At 30.9% G+C, this 16,890-nt stretch overlaps 1 protein-coding gene and 1 long non-coding RNA gene across 2 annotated transcripts in view; both read right to left on the reverse strand.

The window, feature by feature from the left end:
• The window catches only part of LOC136796719 (uncharacterized), a 465,623-nt gene that overhangs the window by 284,642 nt on the left and 164,091 nt on the right, over positions 1–16,890 (reverse strand). The gene's annotated exons all lie outside the window — the stretch shown is intronic.
• Positions 1–16,890, reverse strand: part of LOC106686769 (uncharacterized) — a gene marked incomplete in the record, with an annotated part of 29,339 nt that overhangs the window by 3,654 nt on the left and 8,795 nt on the right. Inside the window, 5 exon segments of the mRNA XM_024358909.2 lie at positions 1,355–1,601; positions 5,868–6,016; positions 7,652–7,771; positions 9,117–9,288; positions 10,003–10,210. Coding sequence (XP_024214677.2) covers positions 1,355–1,601; positions 5,868–6,016; positions 7,652–7,771; positions 9,117–9,288; positions 10,003–10,210 — 896 coding nt within the window.

The raw sequence follows: 16,890 nt of genomic DNA on the forward strand, positions 1-16,890 counted from the left end.
ATATATTTGAAAAATAACAAATATCAGTCTTTAGTAAAATGTTTAGTCTAAGTTTTGTTGGAAAACATTAAAAATGACTATATATTGGTTTTATCATTTTTTTTTGCTTCACAAAACTTCTTGGTAAATGGAAATGTAATTATTTTTTACTTACGGACTGTAATAGAAGTACTTAAACGTCTATAAAAAGGGTTGAGATGTAACTCTCCATGTATTATAGGTAGCTGTGTTTATTATGGTCAATATTCCACAGGAACCGAATATATATTCAAGACTTGGAATAATGATTAAAAAGCTATATTTTTTCTCTATCTTTATGAATTGCCGAGATATGTCTGAATGAATCTTCAAACCACTAGTGTTGGAGGCTATTTCAAAACTGATGGCTTAACCATTAAGTATGAAGTATGATATGGCGTAACTAAAAAAATCTTTGATAAATAGATTATAATAATTGTGTTTAAATCCAAATTTACATCGATAGGAGCGGAAAGGATTAATTCTACTTGATGATATTTTAATGAGATATTTTTATTCTTGTCTTATTAAAATCCATTTAGAACTATGACACAGGACTTTGCAACCGCACTATTAAGCAATCAAATGAATAATTTTTCTTTTATTTTGTATTTAACTTTATATTTACTAATTATACACTTCTTAAGTATTTCCTTCTTTTTTATCTTTCACTCTCACACTACTTCTTATACTCCTTCATATTCTCCTACTCCTCTGCTTTACTTCCCTCCTCCCCCATCCATATTCACCTACTCTTCCTTATTTAAGAATAAGCCACACTAAAGATAACCGCAGATACTTTTTTAAAGTATGTCATAATGTTCAAATGACGTTATTTACAAAGGAAATTCATCTGAGTTGCAACTTAACTTCCAAGCCTCCCTCTAGTGTGGCACTGTCATTAGACTTCTCACCACTACTTTGTTTTCCTTATCTAACTATTTCTGGCATATGGAAGGGTTATCCTTTAGATTACTAAGCTATTGCAGCCAGAGTGGGTAGGTTAAGTTTTACTACGCCACAGAATAAAATTAAATTCTCCCTCCCCCAAGGCCGGATTCAAATCGGTGCAGTTTCTGACTCCAAGCTGCTAAGGTGACAGTTAAACTCTCTCAGCCAATACAATCTCCTTCTCATCTCTAATATACTTTTGTTAACTGCGCTATCCCTCCCTCTATTCCATTATTACCCACTCATTCAACTAGATCTAGGTACCTACCCCTTTTTGTCTGTATCTCTGTTTCTCAATTTAAATATTTTTTTCCGGGAAAAGTTGAACTCTCCAATAAAAAAAATTTTAAAAATTTAATGACAAGAGCTTAAAGTAAATTATTACCTTGAACAAGTCAGTACTTGAAAGGCCGACATATTTCGAGAGTTTATCCATTGCTTTTGCCAAGATGTTTCTCATTTTGAAGTTGGCCCACTGATGAGTAGGCATTACCTTACTATCAATCCTTTCGCTCTTTTGTATCACATCCTCCAAGTTCGGTCGGGTCAGGCAGGGCGGAAGCGAGTCCTCGTCCACAGTCCTGCAGAAGCGGTTGTACTCGATCTTCTCGGGATCTCCTGGTTGACAGAACCTGCAGGAAATTAACTTTTGGATAACTAATGAACAAATGAACTAACTTGCAGAAACGCGATTCCTGAGAAACATTATGGGCAAATTTAAACCATCAATATTTTGAATATTCATAATTAACTGAAAAAAAGCGATGAATGTGTTCTGGATAACGTAATTTATAAGGACAATTTTTTTTTTGTATTATTTCATTTTTAGAAGCAGGGTGGTTCAGTGGGTAAGGCACTATGCTATTAACTTCAAGGATCTGGATTCGAATCCAGCTGTAGCGGATTATTTATTCTGTTAACTGTAGTTAGCCCTGTAGGTTCGAGTAGCCTTCCACCCATCCTCATAAAGTGGGTACCTACAATTGGGGAAACATTTTGCCGTTGAGCGTGATTATTAACTATCACCTCCTTGCATAATGGTCGTTAAAGAAGTATTTCCTAACAGAGAACCCTCGATGAGCTGTAGTGGTAAAAATTTTAATTTATTTAATTTCTGTATCATCCAAAGCCAAATTTTAAAAACTAAATTCTTTTATTAAATTTGTTTTACCTCATCAAAGAATAAGGCTCTTTCATGTTACTTGTGAATCTCTTCAGATTCATACTCAATAGAACATTAAAATAATTAGATTAACAAATCATACAATCAGTTATGAAACCTATTAGTGCCGAGGTAATTAGGTTAGCGCATGCGAAAGCGATGGTAATCGAATTGGATAAAATCGATTAGAGATGTTTTAGCAAGTTTGATGTCAAAAACTTAAAAAGCCAGTTAAAATCTGCGATTATGAGGATAGAACCTTTTTCTCTATTTTTTGCATGGAAATGGAAAAGTAATAATATCTTACGTAACTAAACTAATATACATGCATATGCATATGTATATATGTAATTGTTTGATGTATAGTCAATTAAATTCATGAAATATAAGTTAGACGTACTCCTGGCTCACTTAAGACTGTAAGTTCTTGGAATTATGTATCAATGGAGAGAGGTTGAGTGCTAGATGCCTTATACTGAATTAAACACAAACAGAAGCTGCATTAATGATTACAATCACTGATAAATTTGTTGAACCAATTTCCTTGCTTCTGTTTTAGTTTGCTTGTTTTTGTCTACAAAAACTTTGAAATAAAAATATTTCAATTTAATCCTCACTTTTAATAAAATCATGTTTACCTGGCCAATAATGTTTACATATTTTAAAAAAGGATTAGTTAAGGTGCTTTTATGCATCAGTTTCAACCGAGATTCTCTATCTTTAAGTGGTATTTTGGTAGCTCCGTAAGATGAAAGAGAAAAAAATTAATTTTCGTCATTTAATGATTTTTTATTTCAGAAAAGGAAAATCGGCTGCACAGAGGGTTAACAAAATTTGCAGTCTTTATGGCGATGATGCCTTAGGAGAAAGCACCGTCCGTAAGTGGTTTACTCGGTCCAGAAACGGAAATTTTGACTTGGAAGCCGCAAAGCGTTCGGGTTGTCCTGTTGATGACCAAATTCAAGCATTGGTCACAGACAACTCTCACTCTACGATACGGGATATCGCAGAAACGCTTAACATATCTCATGCAAGTGTTTTGTTGAGCAAAAGCGTCCATTGGCTAATCGCAAAGGCATAGCTTTCAATCACGATAACGCCCGTCCTCACGTGTCTTTGCAGACCCGGCAGAAATTATTGGAGTTTGGCTGGGATGTGATCCCCCTCCCACCCTATTCACCAGACCTTGCCCCAACAGATTTTCACTTATTTTGGACTCTTCAAAACTCTTTTCACGGGAAATACTTTAATTCGCTCGAGGACTGCAAAACGTACATAGAGGAGTTCATTGAGCAAAAATCTGAGAAGTTCTAGGATGACAGAATTAAAAAATTACCTGAAAGATGGCAACATGTAATAGATCAAAGTAGGGGTCATATTGTTGAATAAAAATATTTACAAAAATCTGAAGTTTTTATTTAAATTACCAGTAAAAAACGCTACGAACTTATTTTACAACCCAATATATAACAATTATTATTATTCACAATCCGAAATCGGCATCCTTTGTTATCTTAAGTATCTAAAGATCTGTAATGAGTTTGGAATCGTTTTACGATATTTTTGGTTTTCAAGAGAATTCAATATTTTATTTTTTAAAAAAGAACCATTGGCTAAAATTGGGAAAAGGTGTGAAACCATCCATCCTTGCGTTGCCTTCCTTAACTTTAAACCATATACTTTAAGTGAGTTATTGGTTAATGCACGAAATATCACAATCTAACAACAGGATATTATACCATCATAACTGAAGGCAATCCTACAGGCCGACCCGCCCCACTAAACTCCGATTTATCGACAATCCTATATCACCTTTGAAAAATTTACTTAAAACTACAAGAGGAGACTTAAGTTAAGAAAATCCAACAACATATAAAAAGTGAATGAAGTTGAAAAAGATGTGACCTTCCTTAGAGGTAATCTCGAACGGGTAAGTATGCTTAAACAGTAAAGACGTGATTATAATGCTTTACGGAACATCTATTTCAATGTCTGGTCTGTTAACTGACCTTACTTAGAACATGAAAACTTGTACGAATTTTTCTAGGAAGTCTCCACTGTTTTGTTACATATTAATATATTAATTTAAAATATAATACAACTAAAATTATTGAATTAATTTGACTTGAAATGAGACAGCATACAGCTTTCCTATTCTTCAACAATTAAATAAAATAAAAAAAAAGAGAGAATATGGTCACATGTTTTAAAGTAAATCTACTGAGTTGAAATACAAACTTATGAACTGAAGTAATCCAGACCATAAGTTTGTATTTCAACTTATGGTCTGGATTACTTCTTTCTGTATATATATTTTAATGATCATTTTTCTGTTTATAAGTACCAAATATAATATACTAATATATAATGATAAATGTATAATATAATACAATATACAATAAGGATATATAATAACAATTTTTTATTATAATAATATATTGTCTTATATATATACATAAGATTATAATTCATAATAAAGTAAAATTAATCAAAGTTAGGTTATACGCTTTTGGTTAGGATAATAAAGACCTTTGCCTCCTAAATAGGAAAAAAATAATTTTTCCTCCAAAAAAAGTATATACACAAATATAAAACAAAGAATAGTCCAAAACAAAAAATTATTTTCTTGTACTAATAATCTTTTCTAATCGAACAAAAATAAAACTATTTATTTGTGTGCTATACACAATTTCAATTTTAGTTTAGTGTATTTTGCTATCATAAATTTTGAAAAATGAGAAATAATATTTGAAATTAGAAAGGTAATTGATATCTGAAATAATATTTTTTAATAATTTCAATTAATGTCAAATAATACAATTTTGAACAGGTGTTCAATATTATCAATTTTGCCATTATGAAAAAAAAATGTTACTATGGAAAGAGGAGAAAAAAGTATTACAAAGGAAAAGAGAACAAGTTCATAACAATCACAAGCTACTAAACATAGCTTCCTTATACACACTTCTTAATAATTAATGCAACTGATCTCATAATAATATTTGTTAAAATATTTATATGAAAACAATTTTAAAACTCAACAGGTGCATTTAGATAACTAAATTGATTTTTATCAATAGTTCCATAGTTTTTATATTATAATAAAATATACTTTATACATTAGCTGTATTATGTATTATTATATTATTCATCCATAGTTAATACTTCTTCTTAAAGTAAAATACTTCATAATTTACAATACCTAAGTATTCTATTTTCACAATCTTACTGGCGGACTGTTATCCCTAAATTAAATCTCGTTAAAGCATCCAGGGTTAGAGCATGGCTAGTGTGTTACTAAAAATAAGATACTTAAGTAGTTTACATAAATACAATATTTAAGTTTAAAACGAAGTATCCAACTAAGTATAAAAATTAAAATAACTGAGTAACTACTGAAAATAATAAAAAAGTAATTATATAAACATATAATTTATATATTTATCTAATCTATCGCTCAAAAAAGGTTTATATTTTATATGATGGTGAATTGTTTCCCTGAAACGTTGATAAAAAATATTTACGTAATAAGGATACAAAAAGAAAAGACTTTTCGCAAAACTACTAGATATAAAATAAAAACCTCCTATTTCAAAAGATGCAATACATTTATTTAGTGAATAAACCAAAGTAGAATGAATATAAATCAGTTACTCATTCATCATAAATTGTGTATAAGCAATAACGATTATAATCATAAGCAAATGAATGTAAATGTATACACAAATCAACTCACACGTCCTCCAGAATATCTACTTCTTTCTGAGACAGCCTAAGCCCGCATTGATCCAAACCTCTTTGGAATTCTGACTTCGTTATCACGTTTTGGTTATATTTATCAAATACTTTCAAGTAATCTTTTATCCAAACTCTCTTGCAAACTATCTGAAACATTCGGGTATATTAAAGATGTAATTTTCAAATTCATTGGCGAAATTTAGCTGTGATTGAGTAATTAAAAATATTTTTTTGGGCACAATTAAGTTTAAATTCTTCCAAACTTTGAATCTCTAAAGGTAGAATACTTTTTACGTTCACTTTGTTTTCAAATCAATTCTTCTATTTTTGTATATTAATTTAAAATCATTCTATAATTTTAATGACTTTATTTATTAATTATTATTATTTATTAATTGATTTATTTAATTATTATTATTAATTATGAACTATAAAATATGAAAAGAAACATGACTTTAAGACATGTTTCCTTTGATATTTTATAGCTTATATACATGGATTAACAGTAAAATAGAGAATTCAATTCTAACCTTCTACTTTAGTTGGGAATTTTTTAAACAACTAATAAATGTTAAAAGGAGAGATTTTATTTAGTTGTAATCTATTTGTTATCTATGGTAAAGAAGGTATATTAGATCTCCTAATTTATAATTATGATCGAATTTTTAATTATTAACGTTTTATTTAATGGACACCAATATATTTATTGTAAATATTTAAGACTAATAAGAAGAACATAAAATGTGATATTAAAATATATATTTAATCAGGTAATTACTTTTTAAATTTAAATAAGAAATTGTTGCATATTTCTTAATTGTTGCATGCATTGGATGAATATTGTTAATTTGTTTGTAGATACCAGATGTATAATGAAATAAAATATAAAAATTAAAATAGTAATAAAATAGTAGGAAGAGTATGTTTCATTCACTATATAAAATAGTGATAAATTCGTTTTATTTTTTATTATTTATTATAGTACTGATTTGAAGGACACTGGAGGGGGATGATGTACATTTATATTTGGTTTATATCCTCTTTGAAGGTTTCTGGTACTGATACATTAATAGCATACATGTATTTATGAATATTCTGACTGCATTTGTGGACTCATAGCAGCACTATCGGCCAAATGAGCTTAATGAAATTGATTATATAGTGATGTTTTAGTAATCAGAAAAATTAAATTAAAAAAGGGTGTAGATTTAAGTAAACTTTTCGTTTTCTCAAGAGAACCTTTCGAGGTATTTAAGGGATTGCACTTCTACGCCCCCCCCCAAAAAAAATTTAATTATGAGATTGAATATTTATAAGTGAATTCGATTTTAGATGTCTCAAATTTTATCCCGCTATTTTTTTTTTTCCGGTTTTGAACACTACTGATCCTCTTAATATACCGAGGTATTGAAGAAAACCGTAGCAGAATAAATAAGATAACTTTATTTGTGCATATCTCAAATATATACTTTCTCCGGTATATTACGCTTATGATTATAAAAAAAGGTTATAAATAATAAAACCTTTAAAACGTATTTTCTCTCCTCATATTTTTTCAAATATGAAAGAAAAACTTAAATACTATCATAGTGATGAAATATTGCTGCTCACAGTTTTTTTTAATTCTTTTAAGACTGCATTTTTTATTTTGATACAATATTTGGTTGACAGAACATATGATGAACTCTTTTACATTAAACTAACCCTGTTAAACCTTCTCTAAACGTACTATACTTAATTATAAACTAAAAATAGAATCGAGATAATTTATCCAAAACTTACAATACATTTGATTTTCGCCAATATCTCGATCACGTTACCCTCCATCGATTCCGCCCTCTGCCTCTTCTCTTCCTCTACAGCTTTTCTTCTCGCTTCCATTTCTTTTTGCTGACGATTCACCTATAATTAATATTTTATTCCTCAACTTAAACCATCGAAAGCTCAAATCACACCAATCAGTCTATATAAGATAATTTTAGAACACAATAAAATAACAAGAATGATAAAAAAATGAAATTTGAAGTCGATCTGTAGAATACTGTAGTATCTATGAAAGATTTTCTTGATTTTTGTGGAACAAAAATGGTCTTACGCCGTAGATTGGCGAAATGTTTGTTGTGATAGAGGAAAAAAAAAAGTTAATTTCTGGTTTTAGAACATTAAAAAACTAAAATATTAGCCAAAATTATCTAATGAAATTTCAAAATTTCTATTTTGTAGACCAGTCTTATTGATTTCAGTATTATATTAATACTATAGTGTAAATTTGCCTAAGGCAAAGGTATGTATAAAAAGCATATTATTTAAAAAAATATTATTCGAGCTCGCACTGATTCCTAACCTGATTATTTGTTTAAATACAACCACAAACTAATTGACTATTTAGATAGCTCAGTATTGCTCATAGCCGAGAGGCATATTATGTGAAGTTATTGCTCCATATTATCCTTGGGAGGCGTCTAAATAATTAATTAATTTGAAGCAACATTTAAACTAACACTGTAACAGAATCGAATTTATAATCAAAATAACATGGGATTCACATAAATAAAGAAAATTTATAAAATTAATAAAAACGGCAAAACATTATAAACAATTAATAGCAGATTCGAATCAATTAATAATACAGTGAAACATCATTAGCTTCAACCAAGAATAGGAAACTCAGAATAAAATCCAAAATAATGAAACTACCTTAATTCGTTAATTTTAATACAATATTTTATATATTTTCGAAACAATGTCTTATCTTCTCACTAATTTGAAATTAAATAATTTTACACAAACGTATCAAAAAAAAATTAAATACACTCTAATTTATCGTCTAAGCTCCAATATTTCCGGTAAAAAACAGTATTATATAGAATTTTTCCAAAAATAAGTCCCCCACAAAATTTATTTCTTAATTGTGAGTTTGTACATTTGTATTTCATGATTAGTTTCCATTATAGAGGGATAAAAAGACGGAGAAAAAATTAGTTTCTGTAATAGCGAGTTTTTACACTAAATATGCACTTGGTTGAAAAGGATACTAATAAATATTTTGAGGGGTTTCGGTTAAAGGAGGTGCATTGAGAGGCGTTTCACTGAACCATGATTGTATCTTTTATTACTTTAAGCTTACGTTGATAGGGGAAATATTTTGATCACATTATAATACAAATGAAATAATATCTATATATTTAAATGAATATGCTTTGTTTTTTAGTCACACGAATTTTAGTTAATCAATTATTTCACTTACTGCAATCTGCGCACGGAACTTTGTCAGATCTTCAGCAAAGAACCTCCAATTGACGCCCATTTGATCTTCGTATCTTTCTCGCAAAATTTCTTTTTCTCTTGGGGCGAGAAAGATCCCACATTCCAAGAAAACCCATTCAAATTGTGGAAGCGTTAAGTAAGCAGTATGATCTCTAAAATTGATATAGTATTACCACTTTAAGAAATTATTTTTAATCATTTAACTTATGTGTGTGTCAATATATGTATTTTTTTTTTATTTAGGGTTTTACAACCTTATGTACGAGTCGATTATCCTTCAGGTTACCAACTTATAATAGCCCGAATGGGAAAAACGAGCATTATTCTGAGGGTCCGCTACAACAGACAACCCTAGGCCGGATTTGAACCGTTACTACTTCTGACATGAGTATGCTAGTTTTTGCCTCAACACGCCTTACCATCAAAGGCTTTATGTTAATATTCGATACCTATAACAATTTTTTTTTAGTTTGTTTTTTAAAACTACCTTTTGCACTCTTTCCTTATTCTTTATTGTTTTTTCTTCCCTATTCCATTACTTTATTATTACTATACTTTTATACAGTCTTTTATTTTCTTATAATACGCTATGCATTTTCTTACAATACTACTTATGTACCTACATCATCTATTATAATAGATTATTGGATGGAAATAGTTCTTATTTCCTTGTTATTCGTTGTTTGTTATGGTTGTTGTTCTTAATGCCGACGAAGGCTCGCAATTTCATGGGCACCAATAAAATAAGTTTTACTTATTTGTTTCTTTACTGACCGCACCCCAACTATCTTCTTCTCATAAATAAATCGAATTTAATGATATATACTTATGTATACTAACGACCTATGTCCTTCTTTATCACTTACATATCACGCGTGGCAAACGTTGTAAGGAGTTTCCTAGACGATCCAAACGTCTCCATGCACTCTTTTATATGCCCTAGAACATCATTGAGTGAGAGATTACCAATGTCCTCTGGAGGTGTCGGTGGCCTATAGAGCACTTCGAAAGGGTTAGCACTTCTTCTCATCAATCCCTTGTGGGGCCAACTTTCCAATTCTTTGGCTTCGCATCCTTAAATATAAAATTATTGTCATATCTTATGAACAGTACGAATATAAACAAAAAAATGGTATTATTTTGAATCAGACATTTTTTAGAACTGATCTCATAGAAGTAAAACCCCTCGTTCTTTATTTAATAAATATTTTTTAGAAAATTCAATAAGCAGTGTTTATTTAAACATTAATTTTAATCTCTTGTAAAAAAAATATACCTTTATTGATTTCTTAAATAAATTTAACTTAGTTAAAAATTAAATACACAAAAAATGTTTTGTTTTTTTTTAAGGGGGGAAGGGTTTAAATAGCATTAAACTAAACAGAAGAACCATTAACGATAAATCGATTTCCATTCATACCCTCACGTATGGATTTATTTAAATTCCTCGAATTTATAATACATACTAGTATTTCCTTATATCCTTTTTGGAAGTACATAAAATGGAAATCCGATTGTACGATCAAATGCTATTGGCTAGTGCATAGATTGTTTTAACTTCTCGGATTTCTAATATATTTGGATCCGGTTATATGATTCCGGAGGTGTAGAAAATGAAAATAGATTTAAATATGGCGTATCGATTGCGTATTGATTCATTTCAATTTTTCCTGATTTAAGGCATTGGAATTCTTTAGTTAGTTGTTGAAGAGTTTTGAACTAAATTACCCGTAATACGATGATTGCAACCTTTGTAAACAAATTAATAGGTTTTAATATGAAAAAAAAAACGATACAAGAGTGCATGTTCTTAAAAAACTAGGGGTCTTAGAGAAAAATTATTTTGATGAAATGACCAGTTTTAATTTTTGAATCCATCCCATCCAATCCAAGTTGTTGGGAAAAAATGTCCTATTACATTTTCTATAAAACTATTTCCCTCATGTAATGGAGTAGGAATATTCTTGGAGTGATGATCTATCCTCGATGCAATAGATGAAGAAATTTCAAGTTAAATCTACTTTGTAATACTTTATATGCGAAATTTTTAAATTAAAATTTTAAGAGTGGATGCTGCATTCAAGTTTAGCTTGATAGTGGTCTCAGGATAGGATAAACCTAAAAACATTCAACATTTTAATTTTAATTTTTTTAATTGGGACCAATAAACTATTAGGATGTGGAGATGGCTGGTAATAATTAATTAGTTCTGACTCCAATTAAAGGTAAGGAGTACTCTACATCAGACGGTATCGACAATGTGTGTTCATACAGGTTAAAAAGCTGGTTTAGAGATAAGTTTACAGGCACTAGCTGTAAATTCTCGCAGGATGGAAACTTCACTCCGTAGGAAACTAGTCTAAGATCATAAAGGGTATAGCAAGTACTATAGGAACTAGCTGTAGGTCCTTACGATAGGAAGAAAAGGTTTAGGAAGGAAGAGGAATCTATAGATATATCAGAGTGAAATAAAAATCCAATATACAATTCCGAAAATAGCACTAGAGTGATCTTATCCACTGCGTAAACTGTAACTCACTGCCTCTTAAGGAACAGAAATTCCTGATGGAGATGTTCTCACTTTGGTTACCCAAGTTTATGCTTAGTCAACTCTCTACGCTATTAAACGCCATCGGTAGATGCTAGGTTACGTTAACTTTCAGTAAATCAGAAGAATAACTTTCTGTTGTAGTATTTATTGGTTCAAATAATACATTTCGGAATATCACAATATATAACATGATTATTAAATTGTACAATAAAAGTATTTACAAGAAATAAACATTTAAATATACGTTGTTTGCCTGTAGTAGTTCTCGTTGCAGCAGCTAGTTATCTCGTATCAGTTCGAAGCGGTCAAATGACAGTGCTAACCAACTGATAGTAAGGTCGTTACAAGGTTATCACACATTAACCTACTAAATTTTTAATTTTAAATTAATAGTCAGTTCCTTATGTTTTCTTTTACTTAAATTATTTTCAGACTTATTTTTATTTATTTTCAAACACAGTTAAACAAAAATCTATTTCTAGCATAATGCGAGGGAATTGTGATAATTAAAAAAACAGTTTAAAGAAATAAAAATGTACAAACTAGTAGAGCTTAGGAGGAGTGAGGCACGTTGACTAACTAGTACACATTGTGTACATACACATATACATATTTGTTGGATTTAACTCCTTGACCTACGTGTACGGGATATTTGCAAATAGAGACAATTGTCAGAACGGATTGACATATGACACCTTGTCCGTAAGTTATCATCAGAGGGTTGACAGATAACAGACATTAGTTACATCAGATAGCACTAACTGGTAGCAGCGATACCTGGTGGTAAGTAAAACAAGTTAAAACATCCACAGAACAGAATAGTATCTAACTAAAAAAATATTTATAAGTTACGGAATTTCTATCAGTCTACCACTTTCAAGAAATAATGAACATTTAAATTAAGAAATTATTTAGTTTACTTTTTAAAACCGATTTATACTAACAAAAATAGTTTTTTTTATGATTAAAGTGGTATATCAATTTTTAAAATGGCTCACGATTCTTCTAACTGAGCAGAGCAGAATAGTTCAAAATTATTTATTAAATCAATGGCAGTATAAAGTAAACATATTTAACTAAGCACCTGGAATATAAGATAGATTCACAATCCGTATTATATTAGAACCTCGATTAACCGCATCATAATTACCACATGTAATGTGCGCCATTAATCTTGCTTATTATTACAAAAAAATACTAATTACACTTTTTATCAAGGGCTATTTAATGACCCTACTTTAGTTGTCTGTTTATTTTCCAGAAAAGTGTTCACATTTCTCATTGATTTTTGCCTTCGCTACCTATAATAGTTATGAGTGGACAACAATTATTGTTAAACGTATAATTATAGAGAAAAAGTTTTAATTACAGGGGGTCTGTTTATTTTTTAATTCTTTATAACTTTAAAAAAACAACAACAATTGTTTCATATTCAAATACAGCGGTATTAGTCAGGGTTTGAAGACACTTATGTTATTTTTTATATATTTTATGTCCACATTATAACTACAAAATTGATATAATAAAAAATAAATGACTCAAGGTACAATCAACGTTACTGTACCTAGGGTCATCTATAGTAGCATTCATATAAATGTGTCTTAAAATTATGATTAATTAACAAATAAAAAAAATTAATGATGAACCAAAATACATTTAAATTTTTTTAAAAATAAATACCAATATTATAACGTTTTATTGATTAAAATAAGACCTCGACGAAATCAGTGAGGGTGGTTTGAAAAAGGAATGTCATTTTTAAATCAATATTTCCTCCAAAAGTCATCATTGCCTTACGTTGAATCTATTTTTTTTTTAATGATCTTAACAGAAGATTACTGAAGAAATTCCGATGTCGGGGCCAGGGGATGGTGGAAAGGCACAATGATTTCATGAACATTTGAACATTGAATAAACATTTATACTTATTACACTGCTAAAAATTCAGGTAAGACAAATAATGGAGGTAGCTAGTATCTTCCTATACTTCTGCGAACTGGAAAATTTGGATATCCTATAATAGCATATAGGATATAACTTTGAGAATTCATACTAACGGAAAATCATTCCGAGAGAGAAAGAAATACTTTATTCATTCATGCTGCCCAAATACATCGGGTTGCTACATTACACAGCATACTGATCAATCCGTGACTGGACAAATATAAGTTACATATTTTTACATGATATAATATAATAGATAGATAACATTTTTTTTCCACAGTTTTCTTTTATATTTTTTTTTACAATTAATACCAGTATACAAACTAACTACAAGTTTTTCGATTTATTCCTTTTTTTTCTTTCCCTACTATTTCACAACCCCTATTTCATTTGATCAACAAATTCCCCTATATAACAAATATTAAAATATTTAAAATAATTAAGTGATAACTAAAACAACAAATAAGATATGCGATGCATGCATGCCATCTCTGGATAAACTCCCCTACTCATTAATTTCCATGCATGTGGTGGTTTATGATTCCCAGGGAGTCAAGTATTATATTCTCTGTCAACCTAGCTACGTCCTGGACATCGACCCCGAGCTCCTAGTTGTGCTGGGAATCGTTCCACGGGCTCCGAACCAGAGGTATCTCACGTTAAAGTCTCGTTCTCCGAAGCCCTCACGGAACTTCTCCTTGGGGAAAGAGACGCATTCATCGTAGATTTCCTTTTTTTCTCTATCTACCTTATTTGCCTGGTCAAGGTCGTTATTTTCATATCTCACGGTGGGATCCAGTATGATTCCCGACTTACCTTTCTTAGGGAAAGCAACAATATCCGCATATCTTCTGGATCCATCCGTATCTACGCAGTAGACCTCGTCAAAGCAGGCAAAATCTCTTTCTTTTAGGAGCCTCATTAACTCGTATTTCACTCTATGATGTCGGCGTGTTATTAGGAGGGAGTTGTTGGGGCATCTCCCCAGCACATGTGCTGGTGTTTCCGACTCTCTGTTGCATTTGCGACAGAGGGACCCAACTTCTCTATCCTGTCCGCTGACACCTGGGACTCCACGTAGGGGTGCATAGTTTATATTCAATTTCAGGGCATTGGACCATCGGCACATTCAGCGATCTCAGCTGAACAATCGAAAGTGGACTGGAACAGAGCATCGGGTACATTTGACAGCCGCTGAGCAATGGACCAGTGTTGAATGGGAGCCTCCCATTGGCAGCGGATCAAGCCTAGGCCTCTGTACCTCCTCGGAGCATACAACATCGCCGTGGAGGTGTTCCCAGGGAGCCCTATATTGGCTTTAACACTTCTGCGAATCATTGTGTCGATGCCATCCAGGATTTCAGGATGTAGCTTTGTGAGGGGAGCTGTTTGGAGAGGGTTATGTAAGACCCGAGAACACGTTCTGGTTGACAATGTTGACCTTCTGCTCGGGCTTAAGCAAGCACGAGGTGACAAGCTTATCCAAATTCATATTCATCTTGGTCACTGAATCCTCGTTGAACTGTAGCTCTCCCGAGAATGTGCATCCTAAATATTTTATGATGTCGCCTACTTTCATTAAAGAGAGACTGCTTAATTTATATTTAGTACCCTAATACCCTCATAATGTTACGACATGGCACTGTACACACATGTGTATATATATATATATATATATACATATATATGAAATTTTTTAGACAAAACGCATTTTGATTAACCGTGGTTTTCAATTATCCGTGAAAATCTTTTCCCTCCCTTCCTCCAATTCCACTGATAATCGAGGTTCTACTATACATGAAATCAACAATATGACGTTGAACGTAAACTTCGCGTTGTGACACCAAAATTGTATCTATGACATAGCAACCATGAATATATCGATCTACTACAAAATAGCAACACTAAAAACTGGATGGAATAGTTAACAAACATTATAACTTTTAAGTTATCATCAATTATTAAAGAACGGTGCCTCTAGCCCAATGTTGCTGCACATGGAATCGAAATGTTAAATAAATGGACGAAAGTGAAAGACTATTCAAATATATTTAGTTAGAATATTGTTCAATATTGTTATTCAGTAATCACATTCAAAGGATTTATATCCTAGAGCTTGAATGTTAGTAAAAAATAAAGAAAAAAAGCCCGGGATTTTTTATTTGATCCTCAAAAAAAAGTGGAAGTTGATATCCAACCTTTACAAATATTTGTCACAGTTTTAAAAAAAACTCATATAAATGCTCATTGTATATTTTTATAATAAAATATAAAAACAAAGCAAAAAGTTATTCACTTTTTTTTATATCTGGAACAACTTTAATCTGCATTCGGAATTGACCTAAACCATATTCAACAAATGTATGATATGTTACTCCGACTTTGTTTTATATTTTTTCTGTTATTTGAGCCGGTGAAAATGAAAATTACTTAAGTATATTTTCTTTTGTTGGAAAAATCGAATGTTTTGTGAAGGGGGTTAAAAAAAAAAAAAATTAAAATTAAAATGCATTTTTTATAAATTTAATAATACTTATAAATTAAAAAAATCATGAGTGTGTATATATATATGTATTGCTGTAGTATGGATCCCTTTTCCAGGTCTCCGGAACGATGGGTTTTGACGAATGAGGTTTCATCCTCAAGAAAGGTCATTTTATAGAAAAGTACTGAACCTCAGTTAAACCTACTCGCTATAATTGTTTGTTTGAGAAGTCAGATAGGTGAAAGAAGGAGGCATAGAAACAGACATATTTGTTTATCATTCATATCTATTTCAAGCGGAGGGCACGAAAAAAAAAAGCGGTAGTGGAGGTTTTCAAGGAGATTTTCCAATTTCAGGCGCTTTTTAAATATTACTCGATGAAACTATTTTAAAGTCTTCTTTTCCCGTTTTAAGCAAATATTTTAAAAGTGATATAAGACCGTCGCTCCCTGGGGATCTTAGTAGGACGGGTCCGGCAAGGAAGGATGGCCTTTTTTTTTTTTTTTGTATTATGATATCCTCCTGTGAGAAAATGTGACATATACATCGACCATTCTACTCGCTATAATGAGAAGTCAGATAAGTAAGGCTACCACGGAGGGCAGGAGTGGAGGTTTTCACTCCTTTTTTTAATCTCAGGCGCTTTTCAAGCATTGGTCGATAGGTAAAAAAATCTTGTTAGTAATCTATTGCTGAGTCTGGGGATCCATTAATTTTTTTTCTAAGAGCACCTTTTTGCATAAGACTTTACTATTTTTATTATTATTATTATTT

The sequence above is a fragment of the Halyomorpha halys genome, unplaced genomic scaffold, assembly GCF_000696795.3.
Source record: "Halyomorpha halys isolate HHAL.00 unplaced genomic scaffold, Hhal_1.1 Scaffold872.1, whole genome shotgun sequence".
In the NCBI taxonomy this organism is placed as follows: domain Eukaryota; kingdom Metazoa; phylum Arthropoda; class Insecta; order Hemiptera; family Pentatomidae; genus Halyomorpha; species Halyomorpha halys.